An 18,675-nucleotide genomic window follows, 5' to 3' on the forward strand; every position below is an offset into this window, starting at 1 on the left:
TTTTATAGATAAGGAAACTGAGGCATAGAAAAGTTAAGTAACTTCTCCACCACTCCCAGGCCTTATAAGTGACAGAGCCCACAACGACTAAGGTCTGATTAAAAAAAACCAAACCTGTGCAGCTAATTTCTATGCCATTATCTTCCAAATTTAGTTAATTCTGGTATCACTTTCATGATTTTTGCCATATATCCTCATCTTTACACAATGTAATACTTTTCATTATATCTCTGTTTTTTTTTTTTTGGAGACAGGTTCTCTTTCTGTCACCCAGGCTAGAGTGCAGTGGCATGATCATAGCTCACTACAACTTCAAACTCCCAGGCTCAAGCAATCCTACCTCAGCTTCTTGAGTAGCTAGAACAACAGGCCCGCACCACCATGCCCAGCTAATTTTTTTTTTTTTTTTTTAATAAATAGAGATCTCATTATGTTGCTTTAGGCTGGTCCCAAACTTCTGGCCTCAAGTGATCCTCTTGCCTTGGCCTTCCCAATCAACCTGGTGTACTTTGATAATAAAATATTCTCAAAATGAGTGAGATTTTCATGAACTTCTTCATCATAGGCAAAACTGTAATGGAATTGCTGTTAACTTAGAATAATGAATGCAGTTCTGGTTGAAATACCCAAGATATAGTGGCCTTAGAGGATAACAATTAAAATGACTAAAATGATATGTATGAACATGGACTAAAAACTGAATTCTGAATAACGGATTGTAAGGACAGAATTTTTTTAAATTTCATAATGTAGGAATAAGGTAGACATGTTTAGAAAATCACATTCTGGTATATAAGAATTTTATTTGAGATAGCGATATTTCTTAAAACTTAAAAGAGTACAAATATAAGGAAATGGTATTACTACATAACAAGGTAAGTCTCCTAATCACCTACATTTCTATTTCTGGTTGATTTCTTTATAATAGGAAAATGACTTTAGAATAGATAAATTAATCATAATAGCCTGTATTTATTGGGGCCTTACCATGTGCTGTACTAAACATGTTTAGAAGGATATTTCATTTAATTTATTAAACTCATGGGATAGGCACTTTTATTTCCATCTGGTGAGAAAAGGAAGCTTAGAGAAGTTAAGTAACTTGTCCAAGGTCACATAAGCTGCCAGGTAGCAGAGCTGTAAGATGAGCCATAGTATTCTCTATCTGTAGCTTATAATCATAACCAATATGCTTTATTGCTATGTTATCTGCTCTACTGCTTCCTGCTGAAAGGTTCTTAAGAGTGCTTTGCTAGAATGTAAATGACAGAGAAATGAGGAGAGTTTATATGGTTATGTTTAATACCATTTTGATAGATAATACAGGCATAGGCAGGAAAGCAGTAGAGAGTAAGTATTGGTGTAAGTATTGTTATAAATGTAGGTAATTTGATATTAAAAAAAATCCAAGTTTGGTCTTCTAAGTAGACAAGTTGGGTTCAATCTGAGATCAGTAACGGCAGAAAAAGTATACTCATGAATTAGATTTGAATTCTGATTTTTGAAAAGATAAAATTTGTCCTTTTTCTTGGCTTCATGCTTATTGCTTTTGCTAGATGAGTAAATACCTTAAGAGGCACAGGTGTCTATAAATTCTCACTGTTGCAGGAGAAAGGGGGATGCTAGGTGTGAGATTAAAATTAATTAAAAATAAAATACATTTATTTTTTTCTTTACAAGGAAAAATGGAGACAAGACTGTTTCATTTAAGTTTGAACTAATAGCTTTCTTTTTACTTTTAAGGCTTCTAAAAGATTCTTTGTTTTCATGTCACTTGTGGATTATGGCTTTTAATTAGAGTTGTCTATGTTGTAGTATTGTCATAATCGATATATTGTAATGAAGCTGTTGGCAGATGCTCGACTATAGTAATATTGAAAGTTATACTTTATTCTATCTGAAAAGCCTTAGAGGAAATTGTACTTGCTTTGAAAACAAATATGTTAACTAATAGTGAATATTGATTGGTTGTTTGCATGTGGTTATTAGCATTGTCAGAAATGCAGCTTGAATTAATTATGTCCTGATAGATGTTAATAATTGTTAGAGATAATGCCCTGCTAGTAATTAGTTTTAATGACTACTGCACCATTAAGAAAGGTTAACTTGTTCTATATAAATCTCCCATAGTGACATAGCTACTACTCATTAACTGTGTTCAAAGACTGCTTTAAACCTAATATGCTATATACTGTGTATGGTAGAAATCATTTGTTTCACAAGATTGGCTCATTTAGTCATAGAGTTGACCCTAGCTTAATTACCAAGGGGGGCTGTGAATAGGTCGCTAAGCATTTTCTGCCAATTAAAATGCTGAAACAGTGTAGAAAACTGCCATCTTGCACATGCTTTGAACCAAGTTAATTAGAAAGTTTCCACAGATGAGCGCTTCTTTTTAAAAGAATGCATTTTCTCTCTAGATAATGAGAAAGGGAGTTGGTGAATAACTGAGCTTGAAGACCTTTAACGTTTTAAGCGACCTAATTTGCAGAATAAGTGAAGCTTGTTTCAGACATTTAGTGCTTTTTATTGCATATGGTATCTTGGGTACAAATAAAGAAAACATTTGCTAGTTGTTTTTAATAGTTTGCATATTGTTAGTTTGGTGTAAGATTTTTTAAAGATGCCTTTTATTAATATTTGTTTTGTTTTTGCTTTATGCCAAATAAATTATGATTAAAAAACACAATAATTTGGCTAGAAATCAAAACAGTTTTATTATCAGCATTGCTTTTTTCCCTGCACTTAGGAAATTAGGATAGAATTTATATAAGCTTAGATTTAAATGTTATAAATTCTAAAAGTAAGTATTTAAATAGCATGGGAAAGTATTTTAAGTACAGTAAGTTCAAAACAACCTCACATTTCTTCTTATAGGTCAAAAGGATTGTTCTACTTTCCTTGGAGATTTACAGGTTGTTAGATGTAGAACTTCCACTTATATTTCTTGTGCTAGGAAGCTGAAATTATCTTTTAAAAAATTAACAATAAATAACAGAATAAAAATGTGTTTGTAATAGTGTACACTAATCTTAGAATAATAAGGCTGTTTTGCTAGTGAAACAATTGTCAAAGAATAGTTGCAATATATAGAAAATAGCTGGAAATTCAGAAATTTATCTGAAAAGAGAAATCTCTTTACTCTTTATTCCTTGAGACTGGCAAGAAGGAATAAGTGATAATTTATGTTAGATGGGATATAAATATTTTAATCTTAACTGCTTATGTATATTTTTAGGTAGGATTAAAATAAGTATAAATATATTCTAATAATTCTATGTGGTTACAAGTTTGTTTGGCAGTACTCTTTTGTCTCTCCTAATTAGCTCGAATTTTGAAAGATTGCCATTTGGATTAATAAAGTTAGTCTTCTTTCTTTCGTGTTTAATTGTGCTTAATTTTCCTTAGATCTTCTTCTTTTCTGTGGAGCAAGCTCTATGTGGTAATAAATACATGCATGATAAATAAATCACTTGGCAAAAGATTCTCTGAAAATACTATGATTTAGTGGAGAAAACAGTGGATTGAAAGTTAGAGGAGTTGGGATTTGTTTTGACTTTGCTATTTTAGAAAACTATTTAATTTTTTATTTTAGTAAAATATATATGATATAAAATTTACCATTTTAACAAATTTTTCCAATTTATGTTAAAATACAATAACATAAAATTTACTGTGTTAACCATTTTTAAGTATACAGTCATAATATTATGCAACCATCACTGCAATCCACCCTCATAACGCTTTTCTTATAAAACTGAAACTCTATACCCATGAACAATAACTCCTCATTTCCACTCTCCTGGCAACCACCATTCTATGGTCTTTCTCTATGATTTTAATTAAGTATTTAATACCTCTTATATGCAGAACCATACAGTATTTGTCTTTTTGTGATTGGCTTATTTCACTTAACATAATGTCCTCAAGGTTTCTGCATGTTGTAATATTAGAAATGTCTTCATTTTTAAGGCTGATATTTCATTATATGTTTATAGTACATTTTGCTTATATATTCATCTGTCAATGGACATTTGGGTTACGTCTACATTTTAGCTAGCGTGAATAATGCTGCTGTGAATGTGGGTGTATAAATATCTCTTTGAAACTCTATTTTCAATTCTTTTGGGTAGATAATCAGAAGTGGAATTGCTAGATCATACGATAATTCTATTTTTAACTTTTTGAGGAACTGCCATATTGTTTTCTACAGTGGCTGTACCATTTTACATTCCTACCAACAGTGCACAAGACTTCCATAAGGGGTGGACTTTTCTCTTTCTAATCATTTTATCTCTTAGTTCACAGATTTGCTTTCTTAAGTGGATGAGAAAGAGATATAGTCATTAACAGCTGATACATAGGAAATTGTACATGGGACTGTGTAATGCACATGACATGTACCAATTTGTGCCCACATGAATTCACACAAAGACCCTCCCCCAACTACATGTGTAAGCACTTCACTAGTTCATGTATGCCAATCTGCTGATTGGCCCTCATTTATAATGTATTAGCTCTTCCATTAGCATATCGACAAATTGATTTTTATTCAATCAGGTTTTGATTAATTTGTTATTTGGTGACTTGGTTTTTGGCTAATTTACCAAAAGCCATGTGGGATTGTGAGTAATTTTCTCAGAACGTTGCAAAATGTTTTTGGCATCAAAGAATCTTCCCTGGACTCTTCTTCACATCTAAGACATCCCTCGCCAGAAGTTAATATGATAATAATTATAGAAAGGAAATATTTACTAAGAATAGCATTCATTTTCAGACATCAGTTTTATGATTAGGTAACACAATCACATTTTCTCTCAACTTTTTAATGAGTAGATTTTTATAAACATGCTTATAAGAATATATATGTTGTTTTAATATGGTCTTAAATTTCAAAATGTAATAAGCTCAAATTTTAAAGTATGCTCCTAATGCTATTTTATTAGCTCATTATATTGTATAAATTGTTAATCATCACAGATGTATACTGTATCAAATTAATGGTATTCTCTCTATATTATGATTTAGAAATTTAATTTATATTACAAATGTCTTAATAGACAAGTACAAAAATGAATGAACATGTATTTCCCAGTATAGAATGTAATGTAACTTTAGAAAAAGAATAAATCAGATTAACAAGATTTACACAACTAGATTTTTACAAATACAGATTTTAATTTAGCATCTTAATCTGGTTACATGAGTTTTCTTAGACATTGAAACATAAGAATAAAATAAATACTTTTATTGAGTAATTTTGGTGACTAATTCTAGTATATTTATGGCCAAAATAATTCTGATTAATAAAAATTTCTAAGAATTATGAAGAATCACCAAGTTTGTTTACTGTGTATATATTGTTTATTTTGTCTTCCCTTTAGTTTTGGCAATCCCTGTCTATGTATATTTACTCATTAGTGAGTATATACAGTTACTGTTTTTTTCTCCTGTAGAGTATCTCAGATTATGAATTATTGGCTTTTCCAAATAGTTTAATGCATTTTTTTCTTTAAGTTTTTAATTGAAGTTGCTTTTAGCTTGTTACTTTGAGATAAATTGCTTCTGGATTGGATTATTGCCAAATTTAATAAGAATATATTTAGGAAGGGAGAGTTATGTCTTACTATAGGAGATATATTTTATCTTCAGGTTAATGTTTTTTGTTACCAACCTCTGTTTGTTCCATTTAGTTTTTATAAGTATCCTGTCCCTTTTATCTCCTTTTTTCCCCACTAATATAATGGGAGCTAGAGAGCTGTGGTAGTTTTGTCAAAACCTTTTGATTTAATTGTCCAATAACTATTGGCTCCCAAGACCTCATGTCTAAAATTTATACCTATGGCCACTTCTCTGATATGTTTCATTAAGCTCTCCCAGGGACAGATTAACTTGATCATTATTATTAAGTTGGCCTTTTAAGCCTTATTTAACCATATATTTTTCTTTCTAGAAGTTTTGCCTTCAGTTCCCTGCACCTTGTAGTTGCAGCAATAGTTGGGGGAATCTTCTTCTTATCCTTTTGATCCACTAACCAGGACATTAACCTTTCTTTCTTTTTTTTTCTTTTTTTTTAGATAGGTGTTTCAGAAGCAGAATTTATTCCAAATGTGTACATGCATCCTCTCCTCTTTACCTAGCAATTGGAGGATGGGGTGGTAGTTCTGTAAATAGTAACAGATGCTTTTTCAATAAGATTTTGATTGGGGTTCATAAAAATTATGTGGGAAATGGTAGGTAGATTTCACTACATTTTAGAAAATTTCCTCACCTCTCCTAGACTTCAAAAAAAAATTTTATTGTAGTAAAATAAACATAACAATTTACCATCTTAACCATTTACGTGTACAGTGCAGTGGCATTAAGTACTGTACATTCACATTTATTTTTTTATTTTTTTTATTTTTTTTATTTTTTTTTGAGACAGAGTCTCGCTTTGTTGTCCAGGCTAGAGTGAGTGCGTGGCGTCAGCCTAGCTCACAGCAACCTCAAACTCCTGGGCTCCAGTGATCCTTCTGCCTCAGCCTCCCGAGTAGCTGGGACTACAGGCATGCGCCACTATGCCCGGCTAATTTTTTATATATATATCAGTTGGCCAATTAATTTCTTTCTATTTATAGTAGAGACGGGGTCTCGCTCTTGCTCAGGCTGGTTTCGAACTCCTGACCTTGAGCAATCCGCCCGCCTCGGCCTCCCAAGAGCTAGGATTACAGGCGTGAGCCACAGCGCCCGGCCTGTACATTCACATTTAGTGTAGCCATCATCACATCCATCTCCAGAACTTCTTCAACTTCTCAAACTGAAATTCTGTACCCATTAACCCCTCCCTCCGTCCCAGGCAAAGACCATTCTGCTCCTAGACTACTTTTGGACTCATTTTCTTCTCTCACTTAATAAAGTGAAGGGTCCATTGCTGATTAATGGGATTACTTCTATATGTGGAGGCCTTTATTATGTATACATGATTGAGTTTATTGTAGAGAAAGGTAATAGAAAATGGGATTGTAGAAAGAAGGTAGGTGGAGACACAAACTGGGAGAGGGTTTCATACTAGGTGTCCTATCCACAGGCTTAGCAGCCCTGCCATGGATCTTCCTGATTCTCTGACAACAAGTTGATCTTGCAAGCCATTTCCACCTTGTAGATCCACCTGCAGGTTTCATAGCTTTCCCATTGTTGCTGGCTATGTGGCTTCTCATATTACCGTTGATGCTTCATGTCCTCAATGAGCCCATCCAGGAAGAGGATTCTGTTTAGGGTCTTAGTCCTGTGTGCACCTTCCACCTTCCCTTTCTGTACCATCACCATCTTGGTGATGGACTTCAGATGTTTTGCCATGACCTTGAACCAGTGCCCAGCTGATCTGCAGGTGTCTTCCGGGATATTAACTTTGCAATAAATCTTTTCCTGACCCTGGTTCCTGAGGAATTGAGTGCCCTGCCTCTCCTGATCTTCATCACTTGGTTGTGTATTTGGATCTTCTTTTATCCCCTTGAGTTTCCTTTATTTATATGATAGTATTAATAATTGTCTGCTAAGATATAGGGTAAACCACAGGGTATATATAGGGTATACTTACATTATAGATAGATATAGGGTGAACTTACATTAGTGATAAATGACCTGTTGTTTTAATTCTGTGAGATAATTTAGCTAATGAATTTTGGCTATAGTGTTATGTCATTGGATACTGTTACCATGATGTCCAATGGATAAACACAATTTTATCAATAAAGTACAGCGTTTATTGGGGTAATTAGTATCATCTCCTTACCTGTCTTCTCTTTGTTTTTGAAAACTTTAAGTTATCTTGATAAACAGATGTATTTTTCCTTTGTTCATGTATCACACACTTAAAGTCTTTCACCAGATTTATATTCCTATTAGGTTTTATTAGAAAAAATAGTATTTTAGATTAAAACCTCTATAGAATTATCACTCTTCAGTAAGATTTTCTGTAGCTAGATATTAAAATAAGCAGAATTTTTAAAAATAATAACATTTCAATTTCATTTTAGGCCAGTAATAGAAATTGTAATGAAAAGGTCCATCCCTTGAACCACTGACATTTATTTCCGGTATCTTATCTGTTCATGAATGATGTGGATAAAGAAACATATGCAGAATTCCTCTTCCCCACCACACCTCTGTTTCTTACAAGTCATATTGTAAAACATTTCTCTTGTGTTCTGAGCCAGTTAAAATATAGTGAGATTTTAAAAATTGGTAAATTATACAGAAAGCCAAATTAGAGGAAAGGAAGTTTGGAACCAGGTGCAGGGGAGAGAAGAAATCAAGGAAAATAGGACTAAATTATCCTTTATTATGATAAAGCTACCAGTAAAAATATTTTTTTATTATCTCATCATGTGACTATATTGCCATTTGGGGCTGATATGTTTCTTCAACTTTGTATTAGAAAGATTTTCAAATATTATGATACATTAGATAGATACTTGGCTATTTTTAAATTCTCTCACATGAATTTTATGATTACATTCTTTAAATAGTTTTATTGCTCTGGCTCTTCATTTAGACATTAGGGAATTTTTATTTACAGTCTAAATATTATGAGTGACTCACAACCTTAAGCCATTTTAAGTCAATCGTGGGCCATTGAAGGTACTATTTAAAACAGTTTTTTAAATTTTTATTTATGAGTATATAATAGTTGTGTATATTTAGAGTACATATGTTTTGATACAGGTAGGCATACATTGTATCTTAATCAAAATCAGGGTAACTGCAGTATTCTTTACTTCAAGCATTTATCATTTCTTTGGTTAGGAACATTCCATTTCCACTCTTTTTGTTAACTTATCGTTGACTATAGTCACTTTGTTGTGTGAAGGTACTATTTATAAATTAAGTTTCTGAGTTTCTTAATTCTTTAAGTGTTCGAGTTGGTAATATGTCATGTTTTTGTTTTGTTTTTAGCAGTGCTGTAAAGTTTCTTAAAAAGCATAGTCTGAGTAAGATAATGTGTCTTCCATGACTGGTTTATCTTATGTTTATTCTTGTTTGGTTTATATTGTAATACTAATGTTGACTATTAATTTCTTTCTTACAGCATGGATTTGTGGAATCATTTCTATCACTGTCATTAGCCTGCTTTCCTTGCTAGGTGTGATCTTGGTTCCCATCATTAACCAGGGATGCTTCAAATTCCTTCTCACATTCCTTGTTGCACTAGCTGTAGGAACAATGAGTGGAGATGCCCTTCTTCATCTACTGCCCCATGTAAGAAATGGTATTAATCTTTTAAAAAATTAAAAGTGAAAGATATTTAAGCTAAAAGGGTCCTTCATTGGCAAGCTGTAGCACACTAATCTGGTATTTGTGATGTTTTATTTTTTTTATAGGATCAAGTTATTTTTTTCCATTTTTACAGTTTTAATAGCAGAATTTTTTAAATAAACTGAATCATAAGATTTTAAAACAGCAGCAAAGACTGGTAATGTCAGCTTCACTTTCACCAGTCATTAAAAATACTCATTGGATTAAAATGTGCTATATTAGCAGTTCTGAAAATGAATACTTAAAAAATTAGTGGTGATCTTTTTGTTTATGTGGTATATCAAGTAAGCCTTTAGAAGAAATGTATAAGGAGTGTTGTAATTGATTGTGCATATAGCCGATATGCCATCAGCATCTTTATTTGAGCAGTGGTAGGCAGACATGTTCAGTTAACTGTTTTAAGCTTTTAGCTCATTATACTTGGGGCGGGGGCTTTTCACCTAGCATACTACTTGTTTTCTTTCCTTTGGGGACACTTCTAATGATATGACCATAACCCTATACTCCTAGTACTATGCTTATGAACTTTTTAAAAGACTGCTATCTATCTGTAACCTATTGATAGCTAGATAGATAGCTATCTATCACCAGCTAAGAGTATTTGATTTGCTTTCTACTGTTTTTACTTCAAATTATGAAAATAATGGAGATTTTTCTTTTCTAAATATAAAATTGAAGTATTGAATATTTCCCTTCTAGAAATAGGATTGCATTTGTGTGTTGTGTATAACTTGTCTCCCCTTCTGCACTCTTGGTTGAGAATTCCAGAATTCCAATCTAAGAACAATGTATGGCATTGCCTTTAAAAAAAACTGGATTAATGAATATTAAGACTATGGATATGAATTTTATGTTTTGCCCTTTCTACAAACAACCATCAGGAATAGCAATAATCTTAGAACTAAGCCTAGTAAGATCAGTTGATGTGAGAACAATATTTAAGTGCTGTTTAACTTGTTTTTCTAGTAAGAATTGTTAACTAAACTTAACCATTGAATTGACCATTGTTGAATGGTCTAACCTCCTTTGAGAGGTTTAGAAGTCTCTTCTGTTTGCCACTGTTTAACAGGGAAAGAAAATGCATAAATATTACAAAAAGAAAAATACTTAAATTAGTTACCTAACTTAAATTCTCTTAATATTGTGATGCTTGTACATTTCACACTGTTGGAATGTAACTTTTTCTGTACATAGATTTATTTTTGCTAAAGCTTTAAAATGTAGAAAATTACACACACACTCTTGCTAATGTGTCACAGTATATACAGAAGTCACAAGCTCATCACCTCTTTGAAATAATTTATAAGAGAATCTTAAAAAAATATAATCAGTTTAAGAAAGAGATTACAGAGGGTTACAAGTAGTAACCTGCTGATGAATTAATTTGTGTGTTTTGTTTTATTTTTACTAAATATTTGGCATTTAAGTAGGTCTTGTTCACTTTGATTTACAAAGAACCCATCACTTCCTAATATTACTTCTGGCTTCTTCTGGCTTGATTATCTTACTATAGTATAAATATACCTTATAGGAATTTTAATCTGTGGTCTTTATTTTGTAGTTAACATAAAATGCACTTTTTGGATAAGTGAGTAAAGAAGATTAAACGGAAGACTACTTAATCTTTAAGTGAGATAATATTAATAATATCTAGGGGAGCACTTTAAAAATTGAAAGGTATTTTTTTGGTGTTCTCTAGGAAATTATAATCTCAAAATTTTAAATAGCATTTCAATTACTTGTTTAGAAGTTTTCTTTATTATTAACAGTCTCAGGGTGGACATGATCACAGTCATCAACATGCACATGGACATGGACATTCTCATGGACATGAATCTAAGAAGTTTTTGGAAGAATATGATGCTGTTTTGAAAGGACTTGTCGCTCTAGGAGGCATTTATTTGCTATTTATCATTGAACACTGTATTAGAATGTTTAAGCACTACAAACAACAAAGAGTAAGTATTTTTTAACTGTTTATTTCATTTTTTGAGATGAAACTAAAAAATTATCTTTCTAGGCTTTTTCAATATTATGATGTTTGTGTTATTAAATCTCTGTTTTTTAACAGCTAAATCTTCAGAGGAAAAGCTGTGTTTGATCTTTGCCATTTTTTTGTTATTATATTTATTTTGGCATTTATAATGCCAAATATAGCAGTCTCTTTTTCAGTTAACATGTTGTATCATACCTAATTAATTGGCTTAGGATGGAAAAAGCTATTGGCCAGTTTATGTTTCTTATAAAAATGCAAAAATATATAAATAGCAAGTCTCATCAATCTTAGGTAATATTTTTGATTATAAGTGGATTTTATTATAGTATCGTTTAATGAAGATCTTTTTACGCAGCACATTTCTTTATCAGAAATGCCTTGGCAATGGTAGAAGTATTAGGGATAAGAAGTTGTCAGTTTAACGGGGCTTTATAGGAAGAAATATAATGAAATGATGGAAACATTGATATTTTTTTTTTCAAGAGTGACTCACCTCTTAGGAGATGATGCTTGGTCAGACTGTTGATTAAATATCCTGATTGTCATGCAACTGTCTGTGTTCCACTTCACATTTATGAGAATAAAACAAATATCTAAAAAAAGTTTTTCTCCCAAGGAAGTAAGTTCAGGGCCACTGCCATTCACTATGGTTTACACCCCTTTCTGTTCACATCAGTTCACATCTGCCTTTAAAGCTCTATTCTGAATACATCTCACTAACATGTTTGTGATACTAACGCTGATTATCTTCAGTATATTCTGTTTAAGTAAAGCTTTCCACACAGAAAGTTAGAGTTTGGCTGGGCACAGTGGCTCATACCTGTAATCCTAGCACTCTGGGAGGCCAAGGTGGGAGGATCACTCAAGGTCAGTAGTTGGAAACCAGCCTGAGCAAGAGTGAGACCCCATCTGTACTAAAAATAGAAAGAAATTAATTGGCCAGCTAAAAATATATAGAAAAAATTAGCTGGGCATGGTAGCTTCCCACAGCTACTTGGGAAGCTGAGGCAGAAGGATTGATTGAGCCTAGGAGTTTGAAGTTGCTGTGAGCTAGGCTGACGCCACAGCACTCTAGCCTAGGCAGCAGAGTGAAACTCTGTCTTAAAAAAAAAAAAGTTAGCATTAGATGGTCATACTTGAAGCTCAGACTTGTGAGGGGAGGCGGGGCAAGGGCATTATTTGCAACCTTAAAATTTGTACTCCTGTAATATGCTGAAATAAAAAAAAAATAGAAAATTCTTAGATTTTGTTAACTCCAGATATCTTTTTTCCCCCTCAAAAACCCAGAATAATCATGATCTTAATATGTAGTCTCCTCTTAAGATACAATGTTATGTTATTTTTATGTATATGTTTTGTTTGCTTATATATATGTTTTGTATATATCCCCTTGAGACAAAATATGGTTTGGAGCAGAATGCTGAACTGGGAATACAAAACTAGCTGTGTGACTGTGACTCCGTCCCCATGATTTCCACTAGCTGTCTAAATCATGGGAAAGAAATCTTACTTCTCATCTGTATTTTCATTTCATATTTCAAATTGTGTATTTAATTTTAGTTACCATGTTTTAGTCAGTACACATTTGATTGCTTCTAAAGGAGGGATGATTAAGATGGTAAGCCCAGTGAAGTATTATCTGAGAAATGGTAAAAGGAACTGGGAAGGTTCAACTTAGAGAAAAGTGAGAGAGATCTAACAGCATTTGGATTTTTGTTTGTTTGGAGGTTTTTGTTGTTTTTTGAGACAGAGTCTTGCTCTGTTGTCAGGCTAGAGTGCTGTGGCATCAGCCTAGCTCATAGCAACCTCAAACTCCTGGGCTCATGTGATCCTCCTGCCTCAGCCTCCTGAGTAGCTGGGGCCACAGGAGTGCACTACCACACCTGGCTAATTATTTTTTCTATTTTTAGTTGCCTGGCTAATTTTTTCTATTTTTAGTAGAGACTGAGTCTTACTCTTGCTCAGGCTGGTCTTGAACTCCTGAGCTCAAGTGATCCTCCCTCCTTGGCCTCCCAGAGTGCTAGGATTATAGGCATGAGTTTTCATGTCCAGCAAGCATTTGGATTTTGAACTGTATGTGGAAGATGAAGTAATTCTGATGGATGAGTGGAGAACAAAATATGGTGGGAAGCAGAAGTGCCTAGAAGGAAGTAAGAGTTGAGTAAGGAAATTATTGCAGAATTATTTAGAAGAGAGGTAATGAGAGCTTGAACTAGGGTCATGGCAGAAGGAATAATGGGGAAGAAAATATGAGAGAATTACTTAAATGAGAATATCAATAAAAATAAAAGAACTTGATAGTTGATTAAATATAAGAAATATAAGTAGTTCATCACTACCATAAATTATATATTGCAAAATATGTAAAGTAGTTTTGGAATTACTAGTTAAACATCATTAATCTGAAAATCCAAACTCAGAAATCCTCTCATAAAGCATTTATTTTGAGTGTTAGGTCAGTGCTCAACAAGTTGTGGATTTTAGAGCTTTTTGGATTAAGAGTACTCAACCTGTACTGTAAACCCTAATATTCTTCAATTGTGTGTCTACTAACATTGAAGCAACAAATATTAAGTACTTAATATGTACAAAACATTAGGGACTATGTAGTTTACAGATAAGTATAAAATATTCCTTCAAGGGACAGTTCAAAATAAACAAGATTTTGTTTTTATAATTTAATCATCTTGGTCTTATTTTGAACCTAAAATTAAACACATTTATTTTTGCAAAGAAAACTATGATATAAGAATGGAATTCCAAAAACATGGCAGCTTTTTTGTAAATTTGAAATTTTAGGAAGTAAAAAACTGAAAGGAACACCTTTTTTGGTGGGGGTTGTGCTCTAAATCTAATAGTAAGAAATTCTTCAAGTATATCAAAGAAGGGAATCTGGTCAGATAAGTCAGGGCATCTCTTTTATGAGAAATAGGACAACAAGTTACCTAGGATGTAAAGGATATGGCTTTTTTTTTTTTTTTTTTTAAAGAAAGAGGATTAGTGGTATTTGAATAGAACAGACATTTGACAGTCTGCATAGAAAAATCAACTTTTGGAAGGAAGCTTCCAGACCATAAGTTAAATAATATACCAGTTGCTGAGTTGTTTCAGTAAGTTGGGGGCCTTGAGGGTAATGATTTATAAGTTTCTAGGAAAGGGGACAATCAGAACCAAAGCAATTAATAAAAAATTCCATCTGGTATTTGCATTTTCTTTAATTTCTATATCCTGCTCATTGACTTTTTGTTAATATTAGCTCCTCTTTCCTTTTTTTCCCCTTTGACTCATGATTACTGTTTCTTTTCTTCAGGGTATCTCCATATTATTATTTTCTTTTGAATATATTTTCCCAGTTTTTCTTAGTGGCTTACAACAACAATTTATTATTACTCAGAATTCAGTATGTCGGGAGATTAGGCAGAATTCAGCTGGGAAGTTCTGCTCGACATGGCATTTGCTAAAGTCACTCACACTACTACATTCAAATTCATCTGGCCACTGGGCTAGGATGGGCCTGGCTGGATAGGGCTGGAAAGTCCAAAAATACTTCATTCCCTGTCTACATCTTGATGTTCTTCCACATGGCCTGTTTTTATAGTTAAGACTGAGCTTCTTCATAGGATAGTGCCTAGTTTACCCAAGCAAAAGCAAAAGCTGCCAGGCTAGTCCTGGAACTGGCACAGAATCATTTCTGCTGCATTTTATTGGTCAAAACAAGTAAAAAACCAAACAAACAAACAGCCAATTTCTAGGGTAGGGGGTAGACCCTACCCTTTGATGGGTGGAACAGAATGCTCATATAGGGAGGGAGGAAATTGATGGTGGCCATCTTTGAGGTTACCCCACACTCAACTAGCTATACAAGAGTACTTATGCAGCAGATAGAAGACTTAAACATCTGAAATGTGGGACATGCCAATTGGTAATCATCTCCTAGAGAACAATGCCTATTTTCACACTGTTCTAGCATACTCGATTATTTGGTTTCTTAAATTAACATACATTAAAAGCAGAAATTTTAGTTGGAAGAGTTATTAGTGGTAGTTACATTGATAAAGAAGAAAGTACTAAAAAGTCAGACTATTAAGGTGTATAACAGGAAAAAGTCAAACCTAAACAATGAAATACAGTAATTAGTATTTACAAGTAATTGAGGATTGATTAAATCCGTGGTACCCAACCTTTTTGTCACCAGGGATTGGTTTCATGGAAGACAATTTTTCCTCAGATAGGGGCAGGGAGTGGGGCAGAGCTCAGGTGGTGATGCACAGCCTGGTTTCTAACAGGCCATGGACTGGTACCATCTTGTGGTTGGGAGCCACAGGATTAAATTAAATTTCCCGTCTGATTACAAAGTGATAAGAAAGAACGCTTGTCTATTACTGTGATAGGTCATATTCATACATCACGTCATTTAATCCTCATAAGAATTTTATTTTTATTTGACAGATGAGTATTCTTGAGCAATAAATTTAACAAACTTTCTCAAAGTCTTAGCTGTAAACTACAAATTTAGGACTCTAACTCAAATTTGACTCTTTTATGTCACATTCAGGGAAATGCGTGAGATTGCATTGAATACAGAGTCAAATTCAAAAGAATAAGCTTTAGTTTTTTTCAAACTTTCTATTATCTTACACTATTAAATAAGGGATGTTACACATATTTTACTCATTTTATTTGGGTGGCATATAATTATTTAGTACTGTATATTCTTAACTTTTAAGTAGATGAATTGAATCTCTTAGTTGAGTCTTAAAAGAATACACAAATTTAGTTGGAGTTTTTATCTGGTAGATTCCCTGAATATCTTCTAGAAAATTTTTCTCACCCCTTTTCTAAATAATTTGCATATAAAGTTAACACCAGTTTGTCTCATAGGTGTTAACAAGTGAATGTTGTTGCTAATTGTGGCTATAGATTTTATACTAATCAGATGCCTTTTTTAGGGAAAACAGAAATGGTTTATGAAGCAGAGCACAGAAGAATCATCTATTGGAAGAAAGCTTTCAGATCATAAGTTAAACAATACACCAGATGCTGACTGGCTTCAACTCAAGCCTCTTGCCGGTAGACAACAATTCTGACTAAAGAGAAACTTATAAGATCTAAAAATTGAAATATTGCTTCTAAACTATGCCTGTGTTGTTTGAATTTTTGTTTTTGTGGCTTCCCTGATATTAGTTCCTAACATGTATTTCCTTAAATGTGAATGTCTCTTAATTGTGCTCCTATTTGTTAGTTTATTTTTGTTAATGGTAGAATTATATCATGGGGCAAGGAATGTTTTACACTTGTAGTTTACAGAAAAAAATATGAATGAAACAAAAAAAGGACATTCAAAGTGGTGGATTAGTGTTAGTTTTATTTCTTAACCGTGCAGGTTTCCTCCCTACATGATGTATTTTGTATGGAAAAAGGAGAATTGGCCTGTTCTTTATATTTAAAATCTCTGCTCATCCATTCATCTATTCTGTTGCCTAATAGATGTACTGAGGTAGTTTATAATTTTTAGGAAACATGAAAGAAGTTTTTTAACCTAATTTTTCTTTGTCTCTGTTTAAACTTATATCCCTTGTATCCACCAATGATTTTCTGCAGAAGAAGGCAGCCTAGACTCTAACTGTAGAACTCTGCCCCAAAATACAATTTGGGAAATATTGAGATCTTTGTTAGGTAATAAACAGCTTTGGAGAACTAGTGAAAGACCCACCCACCTTTAAAAAAAATGCTTATCAGGTGATATTATTACTTATAATGGTTTCTAAACTTTGTCCTAACAGTGATCTTTGAGTAGCATTGTTAAGTAGGCAGGACTTTGAGGGATGTAAAGAACTTTGACATCAGCTAATCATATATGACTTGGACAAGTTATTAAAATTTTATTTGTCTTTGTTTTCTTAAATGATAAAAGGTAAGAGTGAGTAAACACTAAGATTCCTTCTTTCTCTGAAAAATTACGGGTTGCATTTTGTTATTCTGTAAATACTACAATAACAGTCCACCTTTTGATTTTTTTTATCAACTATTCCATAGTTTCCTTGTTAAGTTTTGTAATATCTTCATGCTTTCTACTTTTTCTCCTGCTTTTGATTTCAATTCCCTTCCATTTACCTCATCTGTAGCATCTTTTGAACCCTCCAAACTTCAATTTGTTTTTTGTGTGTGCACATTCATGTTTTTATGGGTTGATTGATTGATCAGACTCAATATATTTTTCAATTAGAATGGCTTCTAAATGATTTTAGGGAAATACATTTTTTAAAGAATTTTTAAAGGCATTCACTTAAGAAAGTTCATTGCATTGCTGTTCTTCCTGGATTTAAATGAGCAAATATTCATGCATTTACTTGTTGATAAAGCATATCCTTTGCTGTACATGTATAGGAACTGATGACTCGGTTGTTTCTGAAGATCGACTTAATGAAACTGAACTGACAGATTTAGAAGGCCAACAAGAATCCCCTCCTAAAAATTACCTTTCTGTAGAAGAGGAGAAAATCATGGACCATTCTCACAGTGATGGATTACACACCATTCATGAGCATGATCTCCACGCTACTGCACATAACCACCACGATGAGAATAAAACTGTGCTGAGGAAACATAATCATCAGTGGCACCACAAACATTCTCATCATTCACATGGTCCCTGTCATTCTGGATCAGATCTGAAAGAAACAGGAATAGCTAACATAGCTTGGATGGTAATCATGGGGGATGGCATCCACAACTTCAGTGATGGGCTAGCAATTGGTGAGTGGACTTGAAACTTGGATTCTAATTTGTGCTTTGAGACTGTTTTTCTTCTTCCACTGTATCTGTACTAATCTTATGAACTATAATATGTAAGGTTAAAATTTGAAACTTAACAAATATTGTATTATATATTATTCTTGTCATTTGATTTTTCCAAAGGCTATAATTTTGTGTTTAATAAATAAATTTGGAGGTGTAAAGGTATAATCCAGTGTTATTTTTTGAACATGTAAACAAATGTCTATAGTATATGTCTTTAATAACTGGGTTTTCATTCAAAGCAACAGTTACCATATTGAAAAAGCTACCATAACATTATATTTTCAAATGCATTTACATTTCCCTGAAAGAGAACAGTTCAGTTTCCATCTTAAGTTTAATAAATTTTTCAGATCTTTGAAAAGGTGAAGAAAAATTTTAAAACATTAAAAATTTATTATATCAAATTCAAGTATATTAGAATCTTGCTAATGTAAACTGGTATTTATCAGTCTAGGAGAACATTAAATGTGATCAATACATGATTTTCTTTGAGATCCATACTCTATTAGCATTCGGAAGTAGGCTTTGATTTCTTCTGGAAAGCAGAGACCATATTTTTTAATTCACAGTAACTGTTAAAA

At 32.9% G+C, this 18,675-nt stretch overlaps 1 protein-coding gene across 3 annotated transcripts in view; it reads left to right on the forward strand.

Annotated features, from left to right (window-relative positions):
- Nucleotides 1-18,675, forward strand: part of SLC39A10 (solute carrier family 39 member 10) — a 130,092-nt gene that overhangs the window by 92,164 nt on the left and 19,253 nt on the right. For all 3 annotated transcript variants that reach the window (XM_076005767.1, XM_012776952.3, XM_012776951.3), the window contains 4 exons: nucleotides 9,071-9,240; nucleotides 11,067-11,255; nucleotides 16,243-16,363; nucleotides 17,681-18,049. In XM_076005767.1, the coding sequence (XP_075861882.1) occupies nucleotides 9,071-9,240; nucleotides 11,067-11,255; nucleotides 16,243-16,363; nucleotides 17,681-18,049 (849 nt within the window). The remainder of the gene's footprint in view (nucleotides 1-9,070; nucleotides 9,241-11,066; nucleotides 11,256-16,242; nucleotides 16,364-17,680; nucleotides 18,050-18,675) is intronic.

Source organism: Microcebus murinus, chromosome 8, assembly GCF_040939455.1.
Source record: "Microcebus murinus isolate Inina chromosome 8, M.murinus_Inina_mat1.0, whole genome shotgun sequence".
In the NCBI taxonomy this organism is placed as follows: Eukaryota; Metazoa; Chordata; class Mammalia; order Primates; family Cheirogaleidae; genus Microcebus; species Microcebus murinus.